This window comes from Acinonyx jubatus, chromosome B2, assembly GCF_027475565.1.
Source record: "Acinonyx jubatus isolate Ajub_Pintada_27869175 chromosome B2, VMU_Ajub_asm_v1.0, whole genome shotgun sequence".
Taxonomy (NCBI): Eukaryota; Metazoa; Chordata; class Mammalia; order Carnivora; family Felidae; genus Acinonyx; species Acinonyx jubatus.
In genome coordinates, this window is record NC_069385.1 from 124,165,917 (window position 1) to 124,193,868 (window position 27,952).

At 41.8% G+C, this 27,952-nt stretch overlaps 1 protein-coding gene across 2 annotated transcripts; it reads left to right on the forward strand.

Annotated features, from left to right (window-relative positions):
• On the forward strand, positions 1-24,796 carry WRNIP1 (WRN helicase interacting protein 1). 2 transcript variants are annotated; one of them, XM_015073565.3, is made up of 7 exons: positions 20-1,108; positions 3,282-3,473; positions 4,714-4,955; positions 18,081-18,310; positions 22,545-22,700; positions 23,400-23,479; positions 24,060-24,796. In XM_015073565.3, the coding sequence occupies exons 1-7, from the start codon at positions 293-295 to the stop codon at positions 24,333-24,335; spliced, it is 1,992 nt and encodes a 663-aa protein (XP_014929051.2). In that variant the 5' UTR covers positions 20-292; the 3' UTR covers positions 24,336-24,796. The 2 variants fall into 2 exon arrangements, with proteins under 2 accessions (XP_026895973.1, XP_014929051.2); XM_027040172.2 differs by lacking the exon at positions 23,400-23,479 and having other exon boundaries at positions 1-1,108; positions 24,060-24,249.
• The last annotated feature ends 3,156 nt before the right edge of the window (positions 24,797-27,952 follow it).

The window sequence follows — 27,952 nt, forward strand, 5'->3', positions numbered from 1 at the left end:
ACTTCCCGACGCACCGCGCGAGACGTTTCCAGCGGCTGCTGAGGTAAACGGCTGCGGACTGCTCTTCCCGACGCGCCGCGCGAGACACCGCCGGCGGCCGGCCGAGGGCGGGCCGACGCGGGAAGCTCCGGACGTGAGGCATGAGCGGCGCCCTCCCTCGGCCCGCGCGCGTTCTGCTACCTCCCCGAGCGAGGGTCGCGCGGCGCTGGGCCTAGCGGCGGGCATCTCAAGCCCTCGGCGTGAGCAGGGGCTGCTGCGACCGCGCCGGGAGCCGGCGAGGGCGGCGGCCACCATGGAGGTGAGCGGGCCGGAAGACGACCCCTTCCTGTCGCAGCTGCACCAGGTGCAGTGTCCTGTGTGCCAGCAGATGATGCCCGCCGCGCACATCAACTCGCACCTGGACCGCTGTCTGCTGCTCAACCCCGCCGGGCACGCGGAGCCCACGGCCGGGCCACACCGCGCCGGGGAGCGGGCCAAGGGGCTCTCGCCGCCCAGCGCCAAGAGGCGGCGGCTCTCCGAGAGCTCGGCTCTGAAGCAGCCGGCCACCCCGACGGCGGCCGAGAGCAGCGAGGGCGAGGGCGAGGAGGGCGACGACGGAGGCGAGACCGAGAGCCGGGAGAGCTATGACGCGCCGCCCACGCCCAGCGGCGCCCGCCTCATCCCCGACTTCCCGGTGGCCCGCTCCAGCAGTCCCGGGAGGAAGGGCTCGGGAAAGAGGCCGGCGGCAGCGGCCGCCGCGGCGGGCAGCGCATCTCCGCGGAGCTGGGACGAGGCGGAGGCGCAGGAGGAGGAAGAGGCGGTGGGCGATGGCGACGGGGACGCCGATGCGGACGGCGAGGACGACCCGGGCCACTGGGATGCCGACGCCGCCGACGCCGCTGCCTTCGGAGCCAGCGGTGGGGGCCGCCCGCACGCCCGGTCGCTGGCGGCCGAGGAGATTCGGCAGATGCTGGAGGGCAAGCCGCTGGCGGACAAAATGCGTCCCGACACGCTGCAGGACTACATCGGGCAGAGCAGAGCCGTGGGGCAGGAGACCCTGCTCCGGTCCCTCCTGGAGACAACCGAAATCCCCTCTCTTATCCTGTGGGGACCGCCGGGCTGCGGCAAGGTGAGTGCCGCCTTGACTGAAGGGTTCCGAGTATTGATCTCTACGGGGTCGGGCGTGCATCTAACGGTCCCAGAGCCCTGGCAGAGGCCGTCCCCGAAGAATCCGCCCGTCCACCCTGGATATTGAGATTGAGGCCTGAGTGCAGGGCCTCAGGTACCATCTGAGCCCGGGCAGTGCCTGGCCCACAGGTGGAATCAGTGATGGGTGTAGAAAAGACACACCCCGCCAGATTTGTAAGACACGTTTTCTGGTCATTTTCAAAATGAAGATGTCTGAATTCATAGGTTTACAAAAATATTTGGACTCTTAGATTTGATCTTTGTGTTCCAACGTGCGCCCCCACCCTCCCATTAATGACCCAGTTCTCAAGGAAACGACATGTTATAAATTGCAGAACATTTGTATATTCTATTTGTAGGTATATGGGTTCAGCTTTGGGGTGGGGGGGAATCAAAATTTGTTTTTGTTTGTTTCAGTTGTGTTTCCTTCCCCTCCCTGTAGCTGTTGGTTTATTTTAACTGATTTTTTTTATCTTTGAGAATCTATTTATTTAACAAGACTAATAGAAAACTCTTTTCCTTTTGCAAATTGTTTTGACCTAGCATTTCCATAACTCTCCTCATAATGCCTTCTACTTTAGAGAAGAAACATCAATGCATTTTGATGTCCATCTTGTTAGGAACTAGCACATGTCCAGAGGAAGGCAGTTAGGATACTGGGGTCTGTAAGACATGTCATTAGAAGAATACTTAAGAAACAGTGGCAGAGTTAAGCAAGGTAGAGAAGGCTAAGAGGTGTTTAAATACTTTTTTCTATCCACAGAAAGAGAGAGGAGGATGAGCACCAGTGAGTGAAAGGCAAAATTCAGGATCAGAGTGTAAAGAGGCTCTCATAGCTTTGTGACTCAGACTCCTTAGTTAGTATACAAGGGCTTTAATGATTTTTTTCCCAGTTTTTCTTTCCAGCTCCATCTGCATCTTAATCACACCTTCCTTTGCTCCAGTTCCTAGAATGCATCTTGCTCATTTTGTGTTTTCTTCACACTGATACTTTCCCTTTGGCCAGGAATAAATCAGGTCTATCCCAGATAATATTTTACCATGGTGGTAGATTTAGTAGTTACCCCATTTAGGAGACTGAGCAGGAGTATTATTAGTAGTTGTTCATGAACTCTGCATAAGATCATGAGCATGGCTTATCAGCTGTTGGTGAACCAGATGGCAAGAAAAACTCCCTAGGAAAATGAGTAGGGTGAACTAATAGAAGATGCCAGGCAAGAGATGTAATGGGCCGCTCAGTGTAGTGATTGGTGATCAGGCACAAGCCTAGGCTTATGTGGTATGGGAGCCTATAGGCTGGGGTTTGATGAAGAAGCAGCCACAGTATCTAATGGTACCATACAAATTTTAGAAAATAAAGTGCCACCTTTCCATTCATTCAGGACCAAATTTGTTCTCTTTAAACATAGTTTTTCTTTATTCCTATTCTTACTATTATACTTTACTGCTAACAATAATAATGATGTTAATAACAGCGTATGCACATAAGCACATTTATGGGGCACCTGGTTAAGTGACAGTCACTGATCTCGCCATCATTTTCTCATGACTGCTAACATGATCCGAGTGCTATTGTTTCATCTACTTCCAAAGTAGACATTCAGAGGTGGCAACTTGCAGTGCTCTTAAATGCTAGGGAATTGTCATTGGTCTTACAGTGCAAGGGCTCATTCCTTTTCTAGGCTTCACTGATAAGTTTCCAGTTGTAGAATTGATTGATTCTGTGGTTCTGACTCACATTTCTACACCTAGTCCTTCAGCAATAATGCTTTCTTGGCTGGAAGAGGTCACAGCTGTCACTCAGGCTCTGCTAAATCAAGACAGCCACCCTTTATGGGGATTCCAAAGATCTTAGAGTCCCCAAAAACGGAATCAAACAGGGTTAGGTGTAAAGGAGAAAAGGTCAGGATTAGCCTAAGTTTTAGCTACTTTCCTGTTTTATTTTTAACATTTTTTTTAATTTTTAAAATTGTGGTATGGTATTTTGGATTGTATCTTTGCTGCTGAGCATTCTTAAGAGTTCAAGTTGCTTGGTAAATAGTGCTGATGCTGCTTGTGTTAGTACCCATGGGTGTCTGATCAGCTTTCCAAACTCTGTGTGTCATATTTTCTAGACCACTCTGGCTCACATCATAGCCAACAACAGCAAGAAACATAGCATAAGATTTGTGACATTGTCTGCAACAAATGCCAAGACAAATGATGTGCGAGATGTCATAAAACAAGCTCAAAATGAAAAGAGCTTTTTCAAAAGGAAAACCATCCTTTTTATTGATGAGATTCATCGGTTCAATAAATCTCAGCAGGTATATTAACTTCTTTCTACGTTTTGGTCATTATGAACATAAACTATGTGAGGTCACTTTGAAAAGCGTAAAAAACGCAAATGATAAGGACTGTTGTTATTGTTAATTTTCTGTCTATAGAGAGGTTTAGACTATCAGTCCATCTCCTTTGAGCCTGTTTCCCCACTTCGTCTTATTGGGTTTTTTGTGGTTTTTTTTGGTGACAAGAAAATGCTTTCTCTATATGATAAATGAAAGTATTAGTATGGCCCTGAGCTATACATATCAGAAAAGCAGCTTGGGATCAAGTTTATCGTTTTTACAGATTTTGAATCTAAATATTAGGAGTCATAGTAAGCAGTTTACCTTGATTGTAAGATCATTATTTCAACATTTTTAAACTTCTCTCCTACACAGTGTTACTTTTTCATTTTCAAAATTAAAGAGTGTTTTCTGTGACCTTAGGTTCTCAGCAGGGTAAATGTTACAAGATCTAATCATTACTATTATTTAAATGGCTTTCTGAAATAAAAGTACAAGGACAATTTATTTCTATAAACAAAGCCAAGCCATTTTTGCATTCTTTCTAAATAAGCATTAACTTTTTTTTCAAGTATACTTCTTTCTTTGATTTATTGCAGCTTTTTAATCAGAGAAAGAAATATTTTACAAAACCCTACTAAGCTTTTGTTCCTGATCTGAATCTCTTTTTAAGTGGACCCTTCAGAGTTCTGACAGGATGTTATTGCTCTAGGTTTCATTAGACCATTGACTCATCTTAGTATTTCTTCCCTGTAAGGCAACATCCAGTGTTTATATAGTCACCAATATGTATTTACCAGCTTTGTTAGGAAGAATAACTATTATGATTGAGTACTCACAAAGGAAGAAAGTTTTAGAAATCCTAATGTGTTTGTGTTTTATTAGACTTCTACAAATAAATAGCTGCTATATTTAAGCTATCTGGCAGGATAGAAGATACTTTTCTAAGTAAAAAAAATCATTTATGTCGAAACTACATTAGAATTCTACTTTGGGCTATTAGTGTACCAGCAAATGGCCAGGCTTAGACATTCATATTCTAAAAGATGTGTTTTCAGCTTAAAAAGCCTGAGTTGCACTCTCCCAACAGTGCATCCATATCCAATGAATATAAAGCTGTTCCAGAATTCAAAATTAGAAGGAAAGAATAACCAACTTACATAGGATTCTGCAGGTTGTTGACTGGAATCAATTTCTTCTGTTTTCCTCCCATGATTAGGACACTTTCCTTCCTCACGTGGAATGTGGGACGATCACTCTGATTGGGGCAACCACGGAAAACCCTTCCTTCCAGGTCAATGCTGCTCTCCTAAGTCGCTGTCGGGTTATTGTTCTTGAGAAGCTTCCCGTAGAGGCAATGGTGACTATTCTAATGCGAGCAATCAACTCCCTGGGAATCCACGTCCTAGACTCCAGTCGTCCTACTGACCCTCTGAGCCACAGCAGCAATAGCAGTTCAGAGTAAGTTGACTGTGGGCAGTATCTTGGGGGCATACACCTCCCAGAGAATCCCCTGGCAGAGGGCCAGAAACGGCTGGATGGCAGTAAGGAGAGGGTGGGGACAAAGAAGAAATGTTGATCTAGTAATGAAAACAGAAGTAGAGGGAAGTGGTCAATTATACCAACAAGTGTATCTTTGCAAGCACTTCTTTTAAGATGGATTTTATAGCCCTATACAGGGTGCATCTAATTTTTCAAGCTTTAACATCATTTTGCCTGTTGTTTTAGTTTTTGGGTATTTGCTTTTGTGCTTAAGGATTTTGTTCTTTTCTAACACTTTTTTTAAAAAGGCTTGGAAGACTATGAGAAGGCTTATTAATTATTTTCTTTCATGAAATAGACCTACAGATCTTTCGAGATTTGTATTCAGATTCCAATTTCTTTTTTCCTGCACTTCTCTTTTAGAAATACTAAGTAAAAATTAATGTGTTATCAAACATTTTAAAAATTTTTTTGGAATTATTTTTGCACACTTTAAAAGTCAAACTCAATTCTATGAAAGTAAAGAAATTTTAACTGAAAATAATACATTAAAAGCTCTTTCTTCCTTTTGGCAATCTATTCCTGTATCATGAGTGCCACATGAGTTCATTAATACATAGAGTATATATGGTGTATAATCAATTAGATTACTTGGGTCAGAGGTTTTCTTTATACTCAAATATATTCTTCAGATGTCATTTATTCATGTGTCAACTGAAATAACACGGTGGAACATAATCTGGTCTGATGAGAGACTAATGCCTGCCTCTTCATGCTCTGGACCCCACAGCTGCTGGTGCCTGCCCTGAGGCCAAGTTCTGGAGCCACTCTTCTGTGAGGATTAAAGTACAAGACATAGTTTTAGATTCAGGGTTTAGGTTTCAAAAGTCTCTCCCTGTGTATTTGGCCTCTCCCATTTGCCTCTGTCTCTTGGAGGAGGAATTATGCTGTGCCTCATGAAAGCCTTGAAACATGGCCAAGGCCCTCAGGCACAAAAAGTCACATCATTTTAGGGTGGAATTGTGATGGCATAGCCATCAAAATTATGGCTAAAAACACATATGGAACCTGCTAGTATCAGTTAATGTACTCACATCTAGTATAGCTTTCCTTTCAACAACATTTTTACTATAAAAATACATATAACCAAGTGATAAACATGATAAGAAAGGGGGGGAAATATCCCAACATATTTCTGTGTATTTTTTTTCTGTGTACTGATTATCGTAATATATCTACAACTTTATATCCTGCATTTTTATTAATTTAGGGTAATTTTATTGATTTCATTCAGGTCATGATTTCATGGAATTGTTGTTCAGATACCCTCAGGCTTTTTTCTCCAATCACTGCCATGCCATAATTAGGTGAAATGAAAAGGACAGTGGAAGAACCATGGAGCTCATTTTAAAAAGGATTTTTGCATCTTAACAGGATCTCTGAGTCATTTGCATGCACATTAAAATTTGAGAGGATCAAGTGAAAGAATTAAGATTTCTCTTATTGAAACTGGGAGCCTGATACAAAAGTGAGCCAGTGATCCTTAATCTGCTAAAATTGAATTTCAGTCAGAGAAAACCTACCATGTCTAATAGGTTGTTTACTTTTTCCACTATCCCTCATTTGAAATTGATGCTAATTATTACTTATTTTCATTCACTTGTTTATTTTGTTATTCCCATCCCTCCCCTTCCTGGGGAGGGCTAAGAAGATAAGAATTTGTCCTTCTTATTCAGATTCCCAGCACAGTGTCTAATGTATATGTGTTTAATAAATGCTTTGTCGATGAGTAAATTCTGACTTTTAATATGAGAGAAGTAGTTTAATTTTGATTTTGGAGTGTGTAGCATAAGGGTTGATTGCTCCATTGCTCAGGTATCAAGAACCTTTTTCTTTAATATTATTGTCTAAGCAAACAGTGAAATCAAAGTTTATTAAACTTGAATAATTGGTCTACTTGTTAGCAATTCTGACAGGAAAGTTAAGTTGGGAAATGGCATAGGCCACAGAGAGAACTCTTGTAAATGACTTCCTAACAGAAGCACCTGACCACCCCAATTGCTGTGGAGAATTAAAAATGGATTTTATTTTCTTTCAATTTTAGGTAAAATTAAACTTTCACGTCTATTGACTGGCTTCAAATATATATACATTCTTGTGGGTGTAAGTTAAATTTGGTTACACTAATCCAGCTGGAAGGATAGGAAAGACTTTTAACCCCAAGTAATTACTTTCTCTGGGAAGCCATGAGTGCATTTGTAGTCTTATATTTTGGTGTCCTAGTTTACAGAGAAGTCTAGACTGTTTCAGGTTGTAGATGAGATGAGCTGAGCAGGTACTGGTCTGAAAATGAATCAAGCTGATGCTTACCACCATTCTTGATTTTTCTTGAGGAATTGTGAATTCTTATGTAGTATATACATTTGTACATGACATATTCCCATTAGAGTGAGATAAAGGGTTCTTTTTAAGCTTTTCCCTCTGTGTTTATTTATTTAACATAAATTGAAGGCCCTGCATATGCTAGGCCTTGGCTGAGTATTGAAAAGCACATTCCTGAGCCTTTAAAAAGCTTAGTGTGTGATAAGGAAATAGAAGAGTAAATTGGCTTCCCAGGGACATATGACTGCAATATGACCAAGGAGCAGTGGGGGATAGAGAAGACGCATCTAGAATATGTGAAATCAAATATTTCACCTGCTGGATGAGGGAGATGCTGAGTTAAAGTTCGGAGGGTAAGCAGAACTTAACTAGATGAAATGGAAAAGTCATTTTGGCAAGGGGATACAGCATGTGAAAGGCAAGGTGGTAATAAATAGTATGATCCATTCATTATGGCTGAGTAGAAGAGTGGATGTGAGGAAGTGATGGTCAGTGAAGCCAGAGAGGGAGGCAGAGCCAGATTATGAAAGACTTGTGCTCTGAAAGTAAGGTGAGTGATGTGGAGAGCTATGGGAAACCAAAGAAAGTTTTTGAGCAAGAGAGTAAGTGACATGCTCAGCTCTGTATTTTAGGAAGAGGAGTATAGCATTGGAGAGGATGGGATGAATGGAGTCAAGTCCCATCTTCCCCACCCCTCACCAGGCAGCAGGAAGACCAGTTAGGAAGCTATTGTAGTGATGCCGAAGACAAATGACAAATGCAGGTGACTTGAACAACAAAGCCAGGATCTGCTCTGAAAAATTGCAAAATCAGGTCTGTAGGCTTGGGTGTGAGGAGGGAGGAAAAAGGAGTGTCCAAGATGACTTTGATACCCAGTGACTGGACAAGTAGTTGTATGCTTGAAAAGAAAGATACATGGAGATGTGGAGTTCAGTTTAGGACTTGTTCAGTTTGTGGGGCCTCTGGATGATTCATATGGAAATGTTTTCTAGGCAGTTAGATAAAGAAGTCAGGAGAACAGTAGAGATGTTTGAGCCCAGAGATTTGGGAGCCACCGGCATTTCAGGGATTGTATATCCCATGTGTTTGAATAGGAGAGCTAAAGAGGGCCAGGAAATAAGGGCAGTGAGTTGAGGACTTACCAGCATTTATTTTGTAAGAGAGGAGACAAAGTCCAGAAAGATAGAAAAACCATAAGGATGCTTCAGCAAGGAGGGAGTACTCAACATTATGGAACCACTTAGGATTAGGTTGGGTTGCATATAACAGGGAAAAGAATCAAATTAACTGGCATAACCAAGATAGAACTTTCCTTTTTATCTAAGAGTCTGAAGATAGACAAGTGTAAAAAATGCAGTTGCTAGTCAGCCTCATGGCATCCTCAGGGACCTGGGCCCTTATCTTTCTGCTCTACCACCTTTAGCACATGACTTCAACCTCATGCCCCAAGGAGCTCTAGCCATCATACCTGCATTCCAGGGAACGAGATGGAAGAAAGGCATCTTCCCTATACTCTCCCATGTTTACCACCTCACAGCTTTAGTGAAACATCTGCAAAATAGTACTCTATTCAATTGTGAGTTGATTGTGAAGAGAAAGATAGAGATAAGTTGGTAAGTTATGTTGAATTATCTGTACCATGACTCTTTTGGTTTGTATGGGTAGTCAGTAGTGTTCATGTATTTTGCTAAGCATTTTGGTCACGTGATACAAACAGTGAAGCATGTTATCCGTGCACTGGGTTAATTTTGGAGACCAGGAGAAAAAAAAAATCCATGGTCTATTATCCATTGAGCTTGTAATGCTGGAAATGAGGAAGTGAACTAGTGTTTAGTCACTCCAAGAACTTGCAGCTCTGAAGGATTATAGATTCCACATAATAGGACACATGCATATCCAAAAACCCCCTAAAGAATCCGTTGTTTGTGGGCCAGATAACATGCATTCATTTCTGGATATGAAGAGAGAGAAGTGAGGAGCCATGATTGCCTTGTCACTAACCAGGCAGAGTTCCAACAGTTGGTTGGAAGAGTTAACATGGCTCTGTCCTTCTGACGTGAGGGTGCTGTGGCTTAACTCAGACTGGGGCTTTTCTCTGATCACAAAGAGGAGGACCGAGACAAAACAGCTGTAGGATCATTTGGTTTGTTTTTATTAATTAATATTATTATTAATATTATTACCTGCCTTTCAAAAATAACCTTTTCTAACACTGAATGGAAAGAAAGGTAGTGGAACACTAGAATAGGAAGTACCAATCAGGAGTTACAGGTTTAGTTAGAGTGGATTTTAATAACTCTCCTTAAAAATAATTTGATACAAAGAAAGAAAGGTACATTAGCATACATTATAAAAATTACAACAAAAATAATGGCAACCAGAAACATCAATCGGTTAACAGACCTTGTATCTGTTTCCTGTTCCTGCCATCACAAATTTTGGATATCCCCTGCCTTTTGAAAGTTCACATTACACCACTTCACATTCACAAAAGACCTACATTAATACCTATTGTCATTAATGGAAGAAATTTGAAGAGGATTTTCACTCTTCCCCCCAAAAAAGGCAAAAAGCAAAAACAGCATTCAACACTTGTTTTACAGTGAGTCATAGAGACAATGCCCACCTAGCAGGGAGAGTGGCGCCACCAGGCCCCTTCCCCGGCAGCTACACTCAGCATCTCGGCATCCTGCCACTATAGTTTTGGATTATGTCTGTGAGCATGTGCTTTATCTCAGTCCGTTTTGTACATCTGTTGGTAAGATACCAGAAAAGCCTAAGAGAGGTCACTTTTTGGGTTTGAGAACACTAAAAAATTTTCATTATAAACTAATGGTAATTGCCTCTTCAATGCCATTTTGCCTTGTGAAAGGTTTCAAGGGTGAAACCTTTTGGGTGGGGGGAAAACCTGTACCACAAACTGGGTGGCCTACAACAATATTTTTATTGTTTTATTCTCTCACAGTTATAAAGACTCTGAAATCCAGCTGTTGGCAGGCCACATTCCCTCTGAAGGCTCTAGGATAGTCTTTCCTTCTAGCTTCTGGTGGTTCCTGGCATTCCTTGGCTTGTGGCAGGATCAATCCAGTGTCTGCCTCCATCTTCACATGGCAGTCTTTGTCCCTCTGCCTTCTCTTTTATTGTCTCCTGTGAGGACATTTGCGATTGAGGGCCCATACTAAATCCAGGATGATCTCATCTTGAAATCCTTAATATAGTTAAATTCACAGGTTCAGGGATTAGGATTTAGGCACATCTTTGGAGGCCACTATTCACCTCACTGTTCCCTAGCAGGTATAAGGTATAATGTAATAAGGAAAGATGTGTGCCTCCATGGGATTAAACACAAAGGGGATTTATGTCTGTGAAGTTTAGGTTCTCTCTTTTTGGAGAAAGTAGTTTTGTTTTGTCTTACTTTTAGTCTTGTTATCCTGGAAGCAGCAGAGTTGACTCTGCCTTGAAGATTTGCAATTCTAGAGAGAATGCTACTGACTAGGCTAGTTAAAATGATTCTTACAAGAAAAATGTCTAATGTTTATTGAATGTTCATGATGTTAGGCACTGCCCTAAGATTTTATGTCTTATTTAATTCTCTTTGATGTAGGTATTGTTATCTCCTTTTATTAGGTGAGGAAACTGAGGCACATTGCTTGAATGCAATGGAGCCAGCTTCTGAAGGCATGTTTCTAACTACAGTCATCCTTCAAGACGTAATTTGAGTTGGTTCCAGAGCACTGCAGTTAAGCTAGTGAGATGAATTTTTGGCTCTCCATTGAATACAAAAGTTATGTTTATACTACACTAGAGTGAGTTAAATGTGTAACAGCATTATGTCTAAAAAAACAACATACCTACCTTAATTTAAAAATAACTTTACTGCTGAAAAATGCTGTCCATCATTTCAGCAAGTCTTAATCTTTTTGCTGGTGGAAGGTTTTCCTTGATGTTGATGGCTGATAACTGATCAGGGTGGTGGTTGCTTAAGGTGGGGTTACTGTGGCAATTTAGTAAAATAAAACAGCAATGAAGTTTGTTTCATTTGCATCAATTGACTCTTCCTTTCACAAACAGTTTCTCTGTAGCTTGTGATGTGTTTGATAGCATTTTACCCATAGTAGAACTTCTGAAATTGGAGTCCATCCTCTCAAACTTGTCACTGCTTTACCAACAAAATTATCTAATATTCTAAATCTTTGTCATTTCAACAGTCTTCGCAGCATCATCAGCAGGAGTAGATGCCATCTCAGGAAACTATTTTCTTTGCTCATCTGTAGGAAGTAGTTCCTCAACCATTCAAGTTTTGTCATCAGATGGCAGCAATTCAGTCACATCTTCAGGTTCTACTTCTAGTTCTCTGGCTGTTTCCACACCATCTGCAATTCCTTCCTCCTCTGTAGTCCTGAACCCCTCAAAGTCATCTGTGAGAACTGGAATCAGCTTTTTCCAAACTCCTGCTCATGCTGATATTTTGACCTCTTCCCATGAATCACAAATGTTCTTAAGGACATGTGGAATGGTGAATCCTTTCCCGAAAGTTTTCAGTTGATTTTGCCTGATCCGTTGGACGAATCACTATGGCAGTTCTAGCCTTACGAAATATTTTCTAAATAATAAGACTTAAAAAGTTGAAATGACTCCTTGATCCATTAGTCACAGAGTGGGTGTCATGTTAGTGGGCATGAAAACAACATTCTTCTCCTTGTACATCTCCATTAGAGCTTTAGGATGACTAGGTACAGTGTCAACGAGCAAGAATATTTTGAAAGGAACCCATTTTTTCTGAGCAGTATGTCTCCACAGTGAGCTTAAAATATTCAGTAAGCCATGTTGTCAGTAGATGTGCTGTCATCTAGGCTTTGTTGTTCCGTGTATAAAGCACAAGCAGACTAGATTTAGTATAATTCTTAAGGGCCTAGGATTTTCAGAATAATAAATGAACATTGGCTTCAACTTCAAGTCAGCAGCAGCATTAGCCCCTACCAGGAGAGTCATACTGTCCTTTTAGGCTTTGAAGGCAGGCTTTGGCTTCTCCTCTCTAGCTATGAAAGTCCCTAGATGGCATCTTCTAGTAGAAGACTGTTTTGTCTACATTGAAAATCTGTTATTTAGTGCAGCCACCTTCATTAGTTAGGTCTTTTGGATAACTTGCTACAGTTTTTACATCAGCACTTGTTACTTCACCCTGAACTTATGAAGATGGCTTCTTGCCTTAAACCTCATGAATCAACCTCCACTAGCTTCAGACTTTTCTCCTGCAACTTCCTTACCTCTCTTAGCTGTCACAGAACTGAAGAGAGGGTCTGGCTCTATTAATTTCCTTCAAGAACTTCTCCTTTGAGTTGATAATTTGGCTAACTTTTTAGGGTAAGAGGCCTAGCTTTTGGCCTGTCTTGGCTTTCAGCATGCCTTCCTCACTAAGCTCAATCATTTCTGGTTTTTAAAGTGAGAGACATGCAACTCTTCCTTTCAGCTGAACACTGAGAGGCTACTATAGGGTTATTAATTGGCCTGATTTCAGTATTGTTGTGTCTCAGGGAATAGGGCATCCTGAGGATGAGAGATACAGGAATGGCTGGTAGGTGGAGCAGTCAGAACTCAAATATTTATCAGCCAATAAATTCTCTGTCTTATGTGGGTGTGGTTTGTGGCACCCCAAAACAATTATAGAGTAGTAACATCAGAAATCACTAATCATAGAGATAACAAATAATAATGAAAAAGTTTGAAATATTGCAAGGATTATCAAAATCTGACCTAGAGACATGAAGTGAGCAATTGCTGTTGGAAAATGACACCAATAGATTTACTCCATGTAGGCTGGCCACAGACCTTCCAATTTGTTAAAAAAAAAAAAGTGTAGAGTCTGTGAAGTGCAATCAGAAGCACTGTAAGGGAGATGTGCCTGTACTCAGTTTAGAAGGGATCTAGGAGCAAGTGAAGCGAGTTACTTTCACTTAGTACCAGGCTAAAATGCTACTGGTGAGGGGCACCTGGGTGACTCAGTCAGTTAAGCGTTTGACTTCGGCTCAGGTATGATCTCTTGGTTCGTGAGTTCGAGCCCCGCATCAGTCTCTGTGCTGACAGCTCAGAGCCTGGAGCCTGCTTCAGATTCTCTCTCTCTCTCTCTCTCTCTCTCTCTCTCTCTCTCTCTTTCTGCCACTCCTCTGCTCATGCTCTCTCACTCTCAAGAATAAACATTAAAAACAATTTTTTAATGCTACTGGTGAGTATTAACATTCTAATGTTTCTCTGTGTTCCTTTGTATGAGAACAACACTTTTAATTTGTAAAGGATTAGAAAAAAAAGATTCTCATCTAAAACTTAGCAGTAGTGCCCTTTTTTTAAAAAATTTTTTCTTGTTTGTTTATTTTTGAGAGGAAGAGAGCACAGGCTGAGCTGTCAGCACAGACCCTGACGTGGGACTTAAACTCACGAGCCATGACATTATGACCTGAACCAAAGTCGGATGTTTACCGGACTGAGCCACCCAGGCACCCCAGCAGTAGTGCCTTTTAACCAGATCTATACACCACATTTATCAGGAATACATTTTGAAAATATAATTGACCCCTGAACAACATGAGTTGGAACTACATGGGTCCACTTATACACAGATTTCTTACAGTAGAGTACTGTAAATGGATTTTCTAAATAATCTTTCTCTAGCTTTATTGTAAGAATACAGTATGTAATAAGGATGACATAAAATATGTGTTAATTGACTTTTTGTTATTGGTAAGGCTTCTGTCAACAGTAAACTATAGGTAGTTATGTTTTGGGAGAGTCCAAAGTTTTATGCAAATGTTTTTTGTGTTGGGGGTCATTGCCCCCTCACCCCCACATTGTTGAAGGATCAGCTGTTCCTGTGCCCCAGGGATGGGGTTGGGGGGGGGGGGGAGATCTGTCCCTGGAGATTTTAGAATCACTAAATCTGTGGTTAGATACATACATCTGTATTTTAGGATAGTTCTCTGTAATCTGATGGACATCCCTGGTTGAGGACCACTGTTAGGCAATTGTTACCCTGACCATGGAATGTTCCCTTTTCTTTAGTGAAAGATTCACAGTGTATTGTTTTATAACTTAGGGAGAGAGTTTAACTGAGCCATACATATTTTTTTTTGTTCTGCCATGAAATAACAGGTACATTTTCACTTATTTCACTCCTCCTCCAACTTAAACATCCCACCATCTAAAAAGAATTCTCCAAATCTCAGTATCAACCACCAGGGAAACAGTGTACAGAAAGATTCAGGCCCTTGGAGAAAAAAGGAAAGGAGGAAGTTGTCTTTGCAGCTTGCTTCCCATTCCTGCTAAGACCAAAGTATTTTTCTTCATTTAGAGAAATGAGGCTAAGTCTTTTATTTCTACATCTGTAAACTGGAAATATCTTTTCCAATGCACTTATTTTAACCATTTTTTAAATTATGGAACAGTGTTTTACAATATAATTTATTATCTATTTCTTAGGAGGATACTGTGAAAGTTCAGACACTCTATCCCCAAAGTAGATTTTGCCTTATTTAATTCCGTTCTAACTTGGAAAGTTACTTCCAAATGGAAAACATTTTATAGGTTTATGCTTAAATTTTAAAATAACATCTTTGGACTAGGAGCACTCTTTCAAGATAATTTGTACAATAGTTACTATCTGCTAAGGAGTTTTGCAAATCTCAGTATAAATATTCCTTATTTCATTGTTCTTGGCATGAGCACTCTCATGTGTTCCCTCTTCTAAGATCACAAGATATTTTAACACATTTTATTAGTCTTCAGAACCAAGGTAGTGTAAATTGGGGTTCAAGGTATATTGGAGGATAGATAGAACTTTTTGAACATCTGTACAGTGTTCTTAATGGCAAATTTCCATTAGGTAATTTGCTTGTATGACCATTGTGAGTGCCTTCAGCAGTCGCCTTTTATTACTTGAACAGAGTTGCTGACAGATTCATTTGTGTTTAAAAATACTCATCATTTTGGACAGGGGTGAAATTTGGAATGTGGAACATACCAAGGGGGAGAAAGAATGGAGCAGTGGGAGCCTGGGTGAAAGCTCTCAGCTCTGGTTTTACTGTAGTAGCTCTCTCACTCCCTGTGATGCCAAACGTGATTTAAAAGGATACCAATAGAATAACTCGGACTTTAATTAAGAGTTTAAAAATTAAAGGAAGGATCCTATTTTCTAACCACATAAAATACCCATTTAAAGGCCCATTTACATTATGCTGTTTATATATCTATGGAGCAGTTTGCTAGTTGGCTTCTTTCATAATTAATAAGGCCTGCTTGCTGACTGTATGAGGACCAATGGAAATGGGGCAGGATAGTCAATGCTGGGGTATATAAGGACACCCATCTATTTTCTGTCCCCAAAGCACTTCATGCCACTAAATATATGTAGTGGACAAATTCATAGCAAGAGGATATGTACCAAAATACTAATATTAAGGTAGGTAGGTAGGCAGTAGGTAACTTTCATTCCTTTCTCTCTCTCTTTCAAGTTTTATGTACTATACATTTTGTAAAAAAAAAAAAATTCAGAGTTCTGAATAGCTTGTTTTTCAAAATATTATATAATTGTTAAAGATGCAAACTATAGTATGATCTCAGTTTTATTTTAAAATTTAGATACAAAGTTGATGGTTGCATGGGTAGATGGATCATAAAGGAAATTCAGCATAATACCTAGTAGCTATTATCTCTAGGTGGCGCAGAAAAGGGTTTTGTTGTTGTTTTAATGTTTTTTCATATGTTACAATTTTTAAAAAATAAACATTTCACTTTGAGATTGTGGGAAGAAATTGAAATTAGTCCATTCATTGTGCAGATATTGAATGTCTATTCTCCATCAAGCACTAGGGATGTAAGAAAAGAATAAAACATAATTCCTGTCCTTGAGGCCTCAACATTTAGTGGAGATAGATGACAAATGTGATCAACAAATGGCCCAACTCCATTGGACTGATGGCTCAGTCAGTTAGGATTGATTAGGGCTCCTGCTTTACTCTTTTTCCTTCCTGTAAATGATCTTGTGGGCTCTTTGTTGCTAGGAAGCTTTCCAAAGAGGTAGAAGGCTTTGCTTTTGTTAGTTCTGAGGCTGAAATTAGATGTTCAGGCAATTTTGTTGCCTCTACCCCCTCCCCTCACCTCTACCCCCTCCCCCCGATACACACACATGTGTGCACACACACAAAGACAATGTGCTGTAACCAGGCCCCAGGAGTGCCCTTCCCTCTACCACACTCAATCTGTTAGTCCCTCCTAACACATTTTCTTTAGTATGTGTTGTCTGTCATTTTCTTCCAGATCATCTAGAATCTGCTAAACAGTGTATGTTTGAGAAATGCTTCCTTGGCTTTACAAAGTGCCAGTGATGTGGGCCTCGTGTATGTTTTGAGTATCTGTCTGGTGAGGAAGGGAGGAGGTTGGATTTCTAAACTGTAACCATGACTCTGGGGCCCAGACAGCTAGCTGTCAGGAGTCTGATGAGAGAGTCATTTCATTATCAAGCTAAGACAAAACAGGTGCCTTATGTGTGGTGAGAGATGAGAAAGTGGAAGTCTTGGCTTTGATAAAGATGGGGTGAGATGAGGCAGTCTTTAAGATGTTAGAAACATCTTTTAATGAATGAAATGCAACTTGGTGTTATTCAAGCTATTCACCAAAGTTAAGTAGTAGGTGATGGGTGTATGATAAGGAATTATGCATGGGCCTTCATAGACAAGCTGGGTCCCCTTTCATGGACTGAACCCCCCTCCCCACCATCCCTCCTTGACCCAGCCCAGTAGGTGCCTGTGCACGGTTTTCCAAGTAGCTGATTTGGACAGTCCTAATCAGCTTATTAATTACTAGAGACATTTTCAGCTGAAAGTTGGCAGTGACATGGGGGAGCTGTAACTTTGAAAAATTATTTTTTGTTTTGCAAATGTGCAGCTAACAGCTATCCAAGAATTAGGACCCTTCTAGGTAACTAAATATGTGAGATATTTTGTCTAACTAGAAATAGAAAAGTTTACTGAATTAGACTTGACAATAAATCCTAATTAGACCTGTATGCAGGTCCACATTTAGAAATGTGATGGTAGGTGCCTGACCTAAGGTCTTACAGCCAAGTTCTGTCAGAGTCTTCTGTTAGATACCCAGGCTACTGACCTCTCTGCTACTCTGTGTAGGCTTTATGTAATTAATACCTAACCTCTTGGAAGCACGCCCCAGGCCAGAATCCCAGAGGCCTGCTTCTAGTGCCTGTGTCCAAAGTAGCTGGGAACCTGATGTGTTTGTAAAATGAGGGAATTGAACTGCATGATTTGATGCTGGCCCTGCCCTGTTTGGAAAGTGATCTGAGCACACCTGTCTTGTCAGGTTGGGGACTGTGTTTGAAGTATGTTTTCTGTACACTATAGTGAAGTCCTAGTGTTCCTGTGTTTTTCACTTTTCTGTAGGATAGAACCAGAGAGACCACATATCTTTCCATGTCTCTGTCATACATGGCTTATATGTGTGTGCTTACACAGTAAAATAATCGTGACTCAAGGTCAGTTCTCCGTCTAGGTAATGCTTAACATTGTTGACAACATGAGTTAGGGAGAGAGGGCAGATGCCTTGAACCTAACTAAGGTAGCTTTTTAGTGACCTTGCTAAGACACAGCAGTTCTGTAAGAAGTATTACAGAATAAGTGCAGAACATGAAAGTGGTAGTAACTAACCATGCTTGTGTTGCAGGCCATCCGTGTTCATAGAGGATAAAGCAGTAGACACTCTGGCTTATCTTAGCGATGGGGACGCCCGAGCTGGATTGAATGGACTGCAGCTGGCAGTGCTGGCCAGGTTAAGCTCTAGGAAGATGTTTTGTAAGAAGAGTGGGCAAACCTATTCTCCTAGTAGAGTTCTGATCACTGAAAATGATGTGAAGGAAGGCCTCCAGCAATCTCATATTTTATATGACCGAGCAGGTAAGTAACCGAAATGTGAAAAGAGGGAAACTTTAATGAAATAAGTTGTGTCCATATACTCACATCCCAGGCTTCTGACTTTCAGCTGAGTTCAAAACATGAACTTGATTCTCAGTTGGATCTCCATATTGGTAATTGAATTAAACCTCCAACTCAGAGCCTGATTTCAAAGACCTAGCTTCCTGACCTTTCTTGTGAGAGGCACAGAACAGAAGCTGTCCTGATAAGAATTGAGAGCTTTCATGTTTGAAATTGCAGGCTTCAAACTTTCCTTATAAGGTAGGTTGGTATTTTTCCATTACTCTCTGGTATAGTGCCTTTTAGAATACCAAGTATTTTTGAAAGCCCCTACATTCACAGTTGATAGTAATTTTTGTGATCATTTATAATGGCAGTAAATAACAAGAGGACTTTTGCAAAAAGTGACTTATTTCTATTAGTTTAATGAGAATTAAAATGGTTAATTTCTAGAGTCTCAACTAAAAATGAAGTTAAATGGATCTTGATATGATGCTTTTAGTTTAGTAGCTTTTTTAAAATACTAATTTTGCTGTGTACACTTTTCTGTTTTTATAGCACTGCATTTACAGTTACCAGATTTGAAAAAAGTATTAAATGTCATAAGCACAGCACAGTCATATCTTTTGGTAAAAGAAATGGATGGTGAAGATAGCATACAGTAGTTTAGGCTGGACTCTGGGGCTTGTGTATTTGTGTGATTCTGGATAGAATCATATTGTAATAACTGGAATAATTTCCATACCTTTAAAAGCTATGCCAGAAAAAGAAGCTGAGAATTGAACATTCTAGATATCATGTAGGCAGTAGTACCTTGTCTAAAATATTTCCAAATGCTTTTTGATGATGGAGAATACTTCTTACTGGTTTTAGAAGGGAGGTGGAAGAGCTTAAATGACTTTTGGTTCCAGGCACTGCCTCCTGTTGAACAGAAAACTATGTGACTTTGGGGAAATGACAGAAGCTCTTCAGCCTTAGTGTGCCTCAAGTGATTGGGGGTGGGGATGGGGGGTGCTAATAAGCACTATGGACATATTAGTAAGGACTTCTTAGAGGCATTTAACAAATAACCCTGTCTACTTTCTGATGTGAACGTGCCTCTTGACAGGACCTCTCCTGGCAGAGCTCAGAGATCCCAGGTGGCCAGCTATCTGTGCTCCTGAATGTCATATGAATGCTTAGAAAACCTGAAAGGTAAAGCATTCTAGTCTTGGAGCTTTGCTTTACTTTTGACCAAATACAAGAATTGGGGACACAAACAAAAGTTTAAATTTTAAGAGGCAAAAATATTCCCACATACTGGACTCTCCATTGTTGGTGTTCCAACAACAGGAGTTCTCTCCCTGCTTGTACATGTCCTAAAGGAGATTCTTCATTTTGACTGGATGGATTGGAACTATTTTTTCACATTTTATCAGACTGTCATTTAAAAACCAAAAAGCTACCATTAAACATAACATTAACTAGCATTGAATATTTAAGTATCTTGTACACATTGTCTTTTTTTTTTAATTCTCACAGTTACCATAGGAGGTAGTTATTATATTCCCCATTTTACAGATAACAAAGCTTGCCTTAGTTCACAAAACAAGCGGTAAAACTCATTCTTAACTCCAGGTGCCAGACTGGTTCCTAGGACTGTGTCCTTCCCCACTCCAGCCCCACCCTGAGGTCACCAGTTTCCCACTAGAGTACACTCACACAGTAACACACACTCACGTGAGTACACTCACACCCATACACACACAGTGGATGTCAGACATGTCATAGGGTTTCTACTTCTCAGGGCTCATATTCCATTCAGGGGAGCCATGCACAATGGGGACCACTTTCTCTGTGGCTCTTGTGCTGCCCCAGGAAGGACTGGGGACATAAGACATAGGAGGCTGCCTGGGGTCGGGCCTTGAGAAACCACACATTCTACAAGTCAATTCTTAATGTGACCATCCCTCCCCTCCCCCCACCTCCAGCATACTCCACTGTAGCGTAACATCACAACCATGGATCTGTAGATGCTCATACAGTTCATATCCTAGAGAATTGTTCTCTTCCAAGCTGTGTTCCATAAATAGGGATGATCGAAGCATTGCCCTGGAAACCTGCTAGCTTATACTCTTGGGCCTTTTTATAACTCTGGTGAGACAAAAATCCCCACCCCCACGATTTTAATTATTTCTTTTAATGTCATCTAGTGTATAGCTACTCACATGTAGGATCCAGTAACTAGCTCAGATATTTCTGCATCAGAGTAAAGAAACTTCCAAATGAGAACAAATTCTCTGCCTTGCATTAAGGTCAGGATTCTACATAAATAACTTGAAATTTTAGGTTAAAAAGTGGTATATGATAAAAGCAAAAATGAAAGCTAGCCTAGAGCGGTATCTAATGCTTACATGTTTCTGGAGTGCTTACTGCATACCAGGCATACATTAAGACTCAATCCTATGAACCACGTAATCTTCTAATCCCCACATTACAGCTGAGAAGCCTGAGGTGTAGAGAGGATCAGTAACTTGCCCGTGGTCATGGCTAGTAAGTATGGCACTCAAACCCAGGCTGCCTGACTTTAGAGCTCATGCTCTTAACCGTATTTACCTTTCAGCGTTGACCTGCAGTAAAGGCATGAGAAAGTAATGTTTGTGTCAGGGAGATTCGTTGCCGTCTTCTCATTTACATTTGACAGAAAGTGAAGCAGAAGTGGCTTCTTTCATCTCCCATATATCCATGAAACGGTCAGGTCTATGAATGAGGGGTGTGCCAGAACCTTGTGGAGTTCACCCAGAACATTCTCACAGCCAGTCTCCGTGACATTGTGACTTAGCTGAGGAAGCCGTGAGCTAGAGGACAACTCTGCTTGTCCACAGAAATCTGGTGGCTGAGCTGAAACCATTGATCTGCCTTCTTCCTGAACAGCAGGTGCTCAGGTCCCTGCAGTTAGCCTCTTGGGTCTTTCCTCCTTGACAGGCCAGCATCTTGTCCCATGAAAGCCATAAAGGCCAAGTATTGTCTTACCAGCATGGTCAGATGCTGGGACTTGTTCCCGGGGCTCAAATGCTATGCAGAGCAGGTCATGATCTCACTGTCCACGTTGGTGCTTGCTTGGAAGGGCTAATACTAATAAGAATAACCCCCCTGCTCTCTCTCAGGAAGAGGCTGCCCTCTCCTCGAACATAAGGAAGAGATGATGGTCAGAAAATCGTGAAATGTGTGCAAATACAAATATTTAGATAAAATTTTCTCTTCTTAAATATGTTTTTTAATACCACATTTCACTGATTTGTTTACATATGAATCCTGGGTGAAAAGTGGGAGGAGACCAAGTGATGAGGGCAAGGGACTACAGTGCTTTCCCGGTGAGAGCTGTCATTCCATGTGTCTGCCCTTCTGGGATCCTACCACATGGGCGTCCCAAACCAGATTTAAATGACCACAGCCTTCAGATACCAGAAAGGCAGCTGAAAAGGACACTGAGGGACAAAAGGGCTGTAACAGCTGTCCTTGCCACTTGACTCTCCATCCTAATGGCTACAACCGGACCCAGGGTCAGTTTTCCTCAAAATGACAGGGGGGCACATGGTAGAACTGGAACATCAGAATCCCTCTCCTTCCTCGCTTGGCTGTGGCAGTCCAGTGGGGCCCCGGAGAACAACCTCTCCTCGCCTGGTCTGTACTCCCTCGCCGCATGGACAGCACAGGTTCTGCGGCAGCCTCCTTCTCTGAGTGGACCAGGTTACCAGACAGCCCCACGGGCCGTACGGGAACTGCATGGGTCTGCTCCATGCCCATGGCATTGCACCCTCCCGCCAAGCAGCTTGAGGATGGCTGTCAGATCTCACTCTCCCCAGGCTTTCCTGGGTCCCTTATCCAGGCTTCCTTAAAATCAACCCAGTGAAGGGGCGCCTGGGTGGCTTGGTCAGTTCAGCGTCTGACTTCAGCTCAGGTCATGATCTTGTGGTCCGTGAGTTCGAGCCCCACGTCGGGCTCTGTGCTGACAGCTCAGAGCCTGGAGCCTGCTTCAGATTCTGTGTCTCCCTCTCTCTCTGCCCCTCCCCCATTCATGCTCTGTCTCTCTCTGTCTCAAAAATAAATAAACGTTAAAAAAATTAAAAAAAATCAACCCAGTGAAGCAAACCTATGGCTCAGATGACCCTCCTGTGAGCTTTGTGTGTTCCCACTTCTGGCCCACAGTTGAGCAAGTACTTTTTGTGGTGTCTAGGAGAAGAGCATTACAACTGCATCTCTGCACTTCATAAGTCAATGAGGGGCTCAGACCAGAGTGCCTCCCTCTACTGGCTCGCACGCATGCTTGAAGGAGGAGAGGATCCGCTGTATGTGGCAAGGAGGCTTGTGAGGTTTGCCAGTGAGGACATAGGTGAGTGTTCTGGGAAGGACCCGGACCCTGGTGTTCACAAAGGATGGGGTTGCATGGTGTTGGGGGCAGGAATGCTGCTGCTTTTTGGCCTAAGAATTTCTTGGTATGATGTGGACAGGTAAGGAGAAGATAAGAAGACAAGTGTGGACTCACTGGTTTATTTCTTGGCATTGAGTATATACTTTTGAGTATCTATGTTCCTAAAGTCATCACTGTTTCCTCTTCAGTAGTGATTTTCCTAACATGAGTATTGAAATAAAATATTTTAAATGCTTTGCAGTCACGTGTTCAGGTTTTCAGTGGACACCTCCTGAAACAGAAATGGAAGGTTCTAGACACTGAAGAAAAAGATTAGAAAAGCTTTACTTTTCTTTGATATTAGTAGATGTTTTGGTTTTCATGTGTCTGTCCTTGTGACTGTGTCTGCATGGCCTTTGCTCCTCATGTTTGTTGTATATACTTCCTTTTCCTACTAGATGTAGTTTTTATCCATGAGGAAACACTTTACCACTCAGTAAATATTTCTCGAATAAGCTAATGAGATCAGAGAAAAGTCTGTCCATTTTGCTAAATGGGATTTTTTGGTCAACAAAGTCCACAGGCAGTGGTGGTCTCTAGTCGCAGCAGCTCGCTGACTGGCCTGGGTGGGAGTGTGCACTGTGACTTAAACTTTCCTCTGTCTTTCTGTGTGTGTGACAGGTCTGGCAGACCCATCTGCGTTAACACAAGCAGTTGCTGCCTACCAAGGCTGTCATTTTATAGGCATGCCCGAATGTGAGGTAAAGTCTTCAGCCAGTTCTTTGTAAATCAGTTCCTTTCTCTTGTGCTGTGTCCCTTTGTGGATTTGAACATCCATTCTACCGTCACCTTTAATGTGTGAGCCCACTGAGGAAGCTGCTTGGCTTTTTAACTCTCATTTTAGAAGCTTAGACACTAGAGAGAGAGGAGACCTTAGGTGTCAACAGCAGAAACTTTTTAGTAGTCCTGGTTGTGGAGGAAGTGCTCAGGCTTTCCTGGGGGCAGAAGTGTTGAAACAGCTGAACAGGAAGTTTCTGTAAGTTCACCCACAAACAGAGCAGCTTCATATTTATCTGTTTTCTGCGTTGGGGTTTTAACAACAAAAAAATCATTTAGTAGAAAGTTCTGTTTAACAAAAAAAAGGATATCATTGGTCTAGTTCACCTCGCGCCTCCTGTAGGAATTTCTTCCCATCACAGGTGGTTATCTGGGCTGTAGGCAAAAAAGGGGGTAATAAAAGCATGGTGGGAATCTTTTCAGAGTTAACTAGAGATGTCATAAAATATTCCACAAGACAAACTTTCTGGCACCTTCATAATAAATGTTTCCTTCTTGCCGTAGGTGCTTCTGGCCCAGTGTGTAGTCTATTTTGCCAGAGCCCCGAAGTCCATTGAGGTGTACAGCGCGTACAACAACGTCAAAGCCTGCCTGCGAAACCACCAGGGGCCTCTGCCCCCCGTCCCGCTGCACCTGAGGAACGCGCCCACCAGGCTGATGAAGGATTTGGGCTACGGCAAGGGCTACAAGTACAACCCCATGTACAGTGAGCCTGTGGATCAAGAGTACCTGCCAGAAGAATTGAGAGGAGTCGATTTCTTTAAGCAGAGGCGATGCTGACTCTTGTAGGCTTTGATGGCAGAAGGATGTGTCTGTTTTTTAGGGAGAGAAAGAGTAACTGGATTGTGAAGTTGGTTGCCTGGTGGAAGTTCAGAGAGACCAACATTTTGTGCCAGAAATGTCAGAGTTCTTAGGTGGAGGCACATGTACTTCAACTAAATGTGTAACATTGAAATTGTGTTCATTTGCACTCTGTGCAATGGTTATGCTTATGAAAATATCTGGCAGCTTTGTGCAATGAATTAATGTTATAAGGAATTATCTATTTTGTCATAGTATTTAAGTCATAATGTCATTTCAGAATTCAGTTCTGTAGGATTTTTTTCCTTTAAAAGATGTATATTCAGGGTAGTTTGAATTGGTAAAAAAAAAAATGTAATTGTGATTTAATACTGCATAGTGTTTTGGGTATTTTTTTTATATGCAAAGGTCTTATGAGCCAATAAAACTATTTCAAAGTACTCTTCAATTCTTTCATGTCTTTGCCACCTGGGATCCTAGCTACCAGCATCGGTTACCATCACATTTTGGTAGGTAAATACTGTGAAAGAAAAATTCCCAGAGGTGAGAAGTTTGGAAAGCTTAGTGACAAATCAGTGTATCTTTTTGAAAATCAATTTTAATTTTTAAAGGAATACATAGAATTTTAAATGGCTTATAAAAGAATCCAGTAGTCTGTTCATGCCTCCAGTTTCTTCTTGCAACTCCATGTTTATAAATGATACATTCCTGTTTTACTTTTGTGTTTCCTAAACTTAAATTTACCACACACACACACAGCTTAGTTGCCTTTGTACCTACTGCTAATTCTTTCCAAACTACTTTATAGCCATCCCCAAGGATGAGCCCATCAATCAGTTTGTCAGTTCTGTTTACACCTTTGGTGTGATCCCTCCAGGGCAATGCTACTGCTCTCTGGAATGCTGCACAGCTCCTATCCTCGGACTTCCTCTGCCTTTCTCCTAAATGAGAATTCCTGTTTTCTCCATGGTATTCCCTACCTTCTTGGTTTGTTCCATCATTTCTGCACAACACATCCTTTGCTAGTTTTACCAGGCTACAGAGATCGTGAGATTGCATTGTGCGAAATCCCTCAGACTGGACTGGTTGTGCTTTAGTGCACAGTTGTCATCCCAGAATCTCCCTTTCTTGTGACCCTGAACATCTTTGCGCATGCCTCACATGTTCTGGTTTGCAGGATTCTATGCTTTCCTTTTTCTGCTTAGGTGATCCACATGCTTTAGTCGCTTTATGGAGCAAGGATGCATAGGAGGCAATTATCCTTAGATCTTAAGAGTCTGAAAATGCTCTTATTCCACCTTCAGACTTGTCTAACAGTTGGGGAATAAATTTTAGGCTGGGAATTGTCCATTGTCTTGTTCTTTACCATGTTACTTTCGAGAAATTTGAAATTCTGATTTATGTCCTCAGCAAGTGGACAGAATCTTTTCTCTTTATTCCTAGTGCTTGGAAAGTTTGCAGTGGTTTTACTGGGTGTTTGGTGGACACTTTCAATCTGGAAACTCATTTTGAGTTCAGTTCTGGGAAAGTTTATTTAATAAATATTGAGTGCCCCATGCTAAGCACTCTTTTTGGGAACACATTAGTGAAGAAAGTCAAAATTCCATGTTCATCAAAAAGTATGAAAAATGGCATTGTAAAATGTCACTTAATGATAAGGGCTATGGAGAAAATAGGGAATAGGTGGGGATAGGTGCTCATGGTTTTATTTGGAGTAGCCAAGGTAGACCTCATCAAGAAGGAAATGTTTGAGTCAAAAATGAGAGGAAGTGAGGGGCATCTGGGTGGCTCAGGTAAGTGTCTGACTTTAGCTCAGGTCGTGATCTCATGGGTTCAGGAGTTTGAGCCCCGCGTCGGGCTCTGTGCTGACAGCTCCAGAGCCTGGACCCTGCTTTGAATTCTGTGTCTCCCTCTCTCTGCCTGTCCCCCCGCTCTCTCTCTCTCTCTCTCTCTCTCTCTCTCTCTTTCTCTGTCTCTCTCTCAAAATAAAAAATAAAGAAGGAGAGGAAGTGATTATGCCATTCATGTACTTGGGAGATCATTCCAGGCAAAGGGAACAGCAAGTACAAAGGCCCTGAGGAAGAAAGATGTCTAGGAGGCTCAGTGCCAGTAAGAAGGTCAGTCTGATTAGAGGAGAGGAAAGGAAGTAGTTGAAGTTGAGAAAAGAAAGATGATGTGGGTTTGGACAGGTGGAACCTTTTTGGTCATGGGAAAGACTGGCTTTTACTCAAGGTTTCTAGCAAAGGAGTGTTACAATGGGACTTAAATTTTGTAAGGATCACCTCTGCTGCATTGATGAGGAAAGGCGGGTAAAGCGAGGAGAGTGGAAATCAGAATTTGCAGTAATCTAGTGGAGATGATGGTGGATGATTGCTGGTGGTGAACATGGTAAGTGGTTTGATAAGGAATATATGTGAAGGGAGAGTCTGCATTTTTCTCACCTCCATTTTCTCTGGTGTGTCGGGAACTTCACCCTCTTGAACTGGTCCCTGTCTCTGTCTTCCCTCATTCCCCATCCTTTTGTATTTTTGCTCTACCTTCTGGGAAATTCCTCTATTTTCATCCCTTCATTTTTACCATCATCATGTTTTAAATTTCCAAGAGCTCACTTTTAATGTTCCCTTTTTGTTTGGAGTAGCCTGTGTTTACTTGCTGACTCATTTGTTTGATGACTGCTTTCTCTCTAAAGGATATTAAATTTGTTTTTAATTCTCTCCCTATGTATTCTCTCCTTCCTTTTTTTTTTTTTTTTTTTCTGTTTGTTTTGGTCTCAATATTTCAGACTGGAAGCTCTGAGCCTGTGGTGGGAGTGGACTCTGATCCCTGCTGAGCCATGGAAATTCTGAAAGTCTGTGTACTTAAGCTCTTCTTGGACTGTTTAGGGCCCCCGAGAAACTCTTCTTTTTTCCTGCTGAGTAGGTAAAGGTCTGGCTCCCCGTGTTCTCAGTGCCGTGTAGGCAGTCCTTGCACAGCAATCTGTGTGCCTATGTCCCCTTGATCTCTGAATATGAAACAGTAGCCAGGGCTCCAACTCAATCCGGGTCTAGTTCAGAATTCTCCAGTCGCCTGGAAAGGAGAGCATACCCACCACTGCCCAAGCCTTTGAGACACCTGCCACATAGATCAGGTGGGTTTTTGGCTTTCCCTACTGAGATCTGCCAAGTCAGTTACCACTTGCCTGCCATCTTCCCAACCTCTAATGTTATGGCGCCATTATCACTTGTTCTCTCCATATCAAGGGTTGATGGCTTTTAAAGATTCCTTTCCATGGTTCTTTGTGGGGTGAGGGTGCTTGAGAGAAAAAAATTAGGTGTGGGTTCAGTCCATCATCTTTGTGGATATTTAGGATATTTAATTTAAAATTAATGAAAATATTTACAGCTCCCAGCCACAGGAAACAATTCCAACTCAAGACCTGAGGAGGCAAGGGGAGGGAGCTGAGAGGAAACGCTGAGACTGCCTTCTGACGAGGATTGTGACTGTAAATAGAAGTGGAAGAGCTCAGGAGCTACTGTGCCTCTTGGCAGATACAGGGGAGCAAAGGGTCGCCTGGGTAGTTCAGTCAGTTAAGCATCCAACTTAACCTCAGGCCATGA

Excerpts from the sequence above, each read along its gene's own strand:
- WRNIP1 (XM_015073565.3), top strand. The coding sequence starts at position 293 with ATGGAGGTGAGCGGGCCGGAAGACGACCCCTTCCTGTCGCAGCTGCAC. Across the intron at positions 1,109-3,281 it reads GACCGCCGGGCTGCGGCAAG|ACCACTCTGGCTCACATCAT; the intron begins GTGAGTGCCGCC and ends CATATTTTCTAG. Across the intron at positions 23,480-24,059 it reads TAGGCATGCCCGAATGTGAG|GTGCTTCTGGCCCAGTGTGT; the intron begins GTAAAGTCTTCA and ends TTCTTGCCGTAG.